Here is a 4301-nt window from a genome sequence, read left to right as displayed (position 1 = left end):
CCGGTGCCGTGTCCTGGCATTCCCGGCGGGAAGAAGGAGCGTGGGGAGAGGGAGGGAGGTACTGACCCGGGCAGATCGCGATATAGCAGGGCTTGGCCTGCAGCTCGGGGCCCTCGCAGGCCTTCCCTCCGCGCCGCGAGGCCACGCACGGCCGCGTCCTGGTCCTGGCCCCTCGCCCGCAGGTCACCGAGCACAGGCTCCACGGGGACCACTCCTGCCACGCACTGGGAACTGCAACACAGCACAGCACCACCTCTGCCGGGCTCCAGCCTCCCCCTCTGCCTCCTGCCACAGAGGGGTCCTGCCCATGGCAGACCCCTCGTGCCCCGTGGTGCAGTCGGGCACGGTCCCTGGCACCGCCTGTCCTGCCATCACCTCAAGTCCCTGAGCCGGCAGCGGTGCCGCTGCCACTCCCTGCCCTGCTCCAGCCTCCCTTCCGGGGTCCTGGCACCGGCGGCACACGTCCCCCCTGCCCACACACAGCCCGGTTCACCCCAAACCACGTTCAACACACCGAGCACGACCTGCCCCTCGCACCTACGGGAGCTGAGCACACCCAGGAAAGGAGCAGGGACCAGTGTGGCACAGGAGCATCCTAAAGGATGCTCTTCCATGACTTCTGATGCCGGGACAGGGCTGCACTCCCTGGGATGGAGGGGAACTGGGCACTAGGTGTGTTGGGGAGGCAGATCCCTTGAAACATCCCAGGTTTGGTCAGGGCAGTCTGGTTGCCACTGCAGTGCCCTGAGGTCCCTCAGGTTCCCAACATCCCACACGAGACGCACAGACACCACCACGGACCAACGTGAGACCCTCAGCGTCCTGCCTGTGACCTGCCTCGATGCATGGAGCAGCTCAGCCCCCTCCTGCCCCACGCAAATGGGGACCCCCCAGCAGACCAGGCCAGACCTCGAGTCCCCCAGGCGCAGGCTCCAGCCTTTCCTTTCTCCCCAGCACAAAACCTCGGGGACATCCAGGGGAAAGCCCTGAGTTAGCCAGGAGGGAGGGCGGAGAGGGGCCACCAGCCAACCTGCTCCAAAGGCAAATCCACAGCAGCAGCACCAGTGACAAGGCACAAGGGTGCAGGGCACCCATTCCAGACGCCTCCCAAGAGCAGGCGGGAAGGCCGGAGGATGGAGGGACGCCAACAGAGCTCCGAGCAGCCCAGCGCGGGGTGGGCACTGCGACCGCGCCGAGCCGCCCTCCTCATCCACCCCACACCTCCGAGAGCCCCGGAGACGCTCCAGCAACACAACATCCCCTCTGGGCACCCCGAGGCGGCGGCGGAGCCCCCCCCCGGTGCCCGCCGTGCCCCCCGTACCTGGGCAGGTGGCGGTGTTGTTGCAGGCGCGCGTCTCCCGGAGCAGCCCGGAGCACAGCGTCCCGTACGGGGAGGACACGCAGGAGCGCGTCCGCACCTGGGAGCCCTGCCCGCACGTCAGAGAGCACACGCTCCACTGAGACCACTCCTCCGCCGCCGGGTCCCCTGCGGGAGGGAGACAGGGAGACTGAGAACCCGCCGAGGGGGGCACGGGGAAGGAGGTTGGGCAGCGCTGGGGAGCGCAGGGATAAGGAGGAGGTGCTGTGGGTGACAGGGGTGACACTGAGGATGTCAGCGGGGTGAAGGAGCCCGCCCTGCCCTCTGGGCACAGCACCAGCTGCGTCTGCAGATGGGACTGGGGCGTGGAATCACACTCTGTGTGAGGGAGAGCATCTACCCCAGGTGGTGCAGGCAGGGCGGGCAGGGCAGGCAGCACAGGCAGCGCTGGCAGTGCAGACAGCAAGGGCAGGGCTGGCAACGTGGGCAGCACAGGCAGCACAGGCAGCGCAGGTAGGGCAGGCAGAGCAGGCAGCCCGCCACGGCTCCCCCTCCCCACCCCATCACACATTGACATTTACAACAACCAGCTCTTATTAAGGTTGATGATGTCTCTGAGGCTCTTGGACAGGCCAACAGCAGAGCCCATCCGTTTAAATTAAACAGGGATATATGGAGGAGGGCTCCAAAGGGGACCATTTGTCCTGCAGACAGGCAGGACGCAGGCTCCGTGTCGCCCACGGTGGTGACAACGTGCTGTGGCTGCTCCGTGTCACACGGGGACCCCAAGCCTGGACTGAGTCACCACTGGGGTCAACCCATGCTCTGCCCAGGAGGTCCCAGGGGGGCAGGACCCCCGTGAGCACCCGGGAGGAGATCTGCATGCCAGGCACACGGAGCAGAGCCGTGGCCCATCCATCTCCCACTCACCTCCGGGCCCTCTGACCATAAATCAGGGGGGGCTGAGGAGGGGGGAGCAGCACACTCAAACCACCCAGATGGATTTGCCAAATAAACACATTTGAACGAAACAATTAATGGATTTTTGTTTGCTTTACAACCCTCAGAGGAAGGTGCAAAGGGAAAAAATTTATAAATGGAGCAAATTAAGTCAGTCCGTGGGCAGGAAGTTAAAGGGAGCCGCTCCATCTCCATCACCTCTGCCCGGGGAACCTGAGCCCAGTGTCACCAGTGCCCCCTGCCCGTCCCCATGCTGGGGCAGTGCTGGTACCTGTCTGGGCCATGTAGACACCTGGTTCATCTGCTGACCGTGGCCACTGGGTCTTCACCTTCTGGTTCTCCTCGACCGCATTGCCTGGAAGAGGGAAGTGCTCCAGTGAGAGCGGGCAGGGGACAGGGATGGGGACAGGCCACTCTGGGTCAAGGGACATTGCAGGAGGATACAGGGATGCTTGGCCCCACGCTGAGCACTGTGTGGCATCCCTGAGGGCAAGAGATGGTTGAGCACAGCTGAGCACGTTCACAGACCCCCCCAAACACGTGTCACGGCTCCCCCAGAAGCGTCACCCCCAGTCGCAGGGGCTGCAGCTGGAGCACAGCCCCGAGTGGCACAGCCCTGGTGCAGCCGGGGTGCCCGTACCCCCGCCGTGCCAGGCAGAGGTGCTCTCCCATCCCCACTTATCAGCTTGCTGCAGTGAGGTGGCACAAATTTATGGCTCGGCTCACCAAAAATAACAAGTGATCCATCAAGAGCACTTGGCGTGAAATTAACTGGCATGTGGAGGGCTCGGCGGGGGACGCGGCTGCAGGCACAGGGGGATGCCTTCCCTGGCCTCCCCCACAGCCCCCAGGCCACCTCCTGTCCTCCAGCGGGGTCCCTTGTCCCCAAACCCGGGTGCAGGATGCTGGTGAGTTCCCACAGATCCACTCCAGGCACGGCACAGCCGCTGCTGCCAGTGGATGTGCTGTGGGAGACAGCAGGGGATCCCCTGGGCACCACTGATGATACGACCCCCAGAAACACCATGGGGACCCCGCTGCTGTGACAGGCAGGAGAGGAGCCAGGTGTGGCACAAGTGCCTCACTGAGCTGCCTGGCACTGCCAGCCAAGCGTGGCAATGTCCCCAGGGGATAGAGAGGAGGTGACATGGGGACACCTGGCACTGGCAGGGAGCCCCCAGCCATACTCCAGGCACAAGGGTGGAACACAGGACGGGGACAGCCCAGCCCCAGCAGGGAGCACAGGCTACTGTGACACTGATTGTGCTGTAAAAACAGACCCAAATTTACCGAGTGTTGCCTTAACCAATGGTAACCCTGTGAGGCTCCTCACCAGCACCACCAGCGCAGCCAGGGACACTCGGATCCTCCCCGGGGACATCCTACCCCGTGGCTTGGGGTTCCCAATGGCATGAGAGACACGGGGGGACCTGGAGAGGCTGAGGGGCTGCCCAGGGGGGTCTGTCTGGCCACCAGGCCGAGCTCCCCATGGGGCTGCCCACCCCCAGGAGCGACGTGGCAGAATTACACCCAGCATGGCGAGCGCCCCGGGAGAGCCATAAATCCCGAGGATATACGAGAGCATTCTCCCTGGCTGTGTTCAACAGAGACACCAAATTCAATTTCCTTCAGAGAGCACTAAATCCTCAGCTGTCACCACGGGGAGGCTGCGGCTCACCCCGGCACCCCTGTCTCGGGGGTGCCCAGCACCCCACACCAGGGCACAGCCGCCGGGTGCAAGGGCAGGGCTGTCCTTTCGGGGACCTCGGGATGAATCCCAAGGCCAGTTGTGTCCTTGTCCCACCGTCACCTCCCTGGGGGTTGGTTTCTGAAGGGTGATGGGTTAGGAACCCAAAACTTGGAACTGCTTGGCCTCGACGTGGCAGGTCCTGGGGGAGCATACCCCGTCCAAAGACCCCCAGAGAGAGGGGTCACCCTTTGGGGTTCTCTGGTGGGGGGTACACCCTCCCAGGGCCTGCAGCCCCAGAGTCGAGTGGTTGAGCACACCCAAAGTTCCATCCCC

At 64.2% G+C, this 4301-nt stretch overlaps 1 protein-coding gene across 1 annotated transcript in view; it reads right to left on the bottom strand.

Moving 5' to 3' along the window:
- The window catches only part of ADGRB2 (adhesion G protein-coupled receptor B2), a 19574-nt gene that overhangs the window by 12145 nt on the left and 3128 nt on the right, over positions 1-4301 (bottom strand). Inside the window, exons 2-4 of the mRNA XM_029963053.1 lie at positions 3170-3243; positions 2550-2633; positions 1322-1486 (exon numbers count right to left, since the gene is read on the bottom strand). Of these exons, the coding sequence (XP_029818913.1) occupies positions 1322-1486; positions 2550-2633; positions 3170-3243 (323 nt within the window). The remainder of the gene's footprint in view (positions 1-1321; positions 1487-2549; positions 2634-3169; positions 3244-4301) is intronic.

Source organism: Manacus vitellinus, unplaced genomic scaffold, assembly GCF_001715985.3.
Source record: "Manacus vitellinus isolate BGI_N305 unplaced genomic scaffold, ASM171598v3 scaffold_52_pilon, whole genome shotgun sequence".
Taxonomy (NCBI): domain Eukaryota; kingdom Metazoa; phylum Chordata; class Aves; order Passeriformes; family Pipridae; genus Manacus; species Manacus vitellinus.
This window is presented reverse-complemented; position numbering and strand designations above follow the sequence as displayed.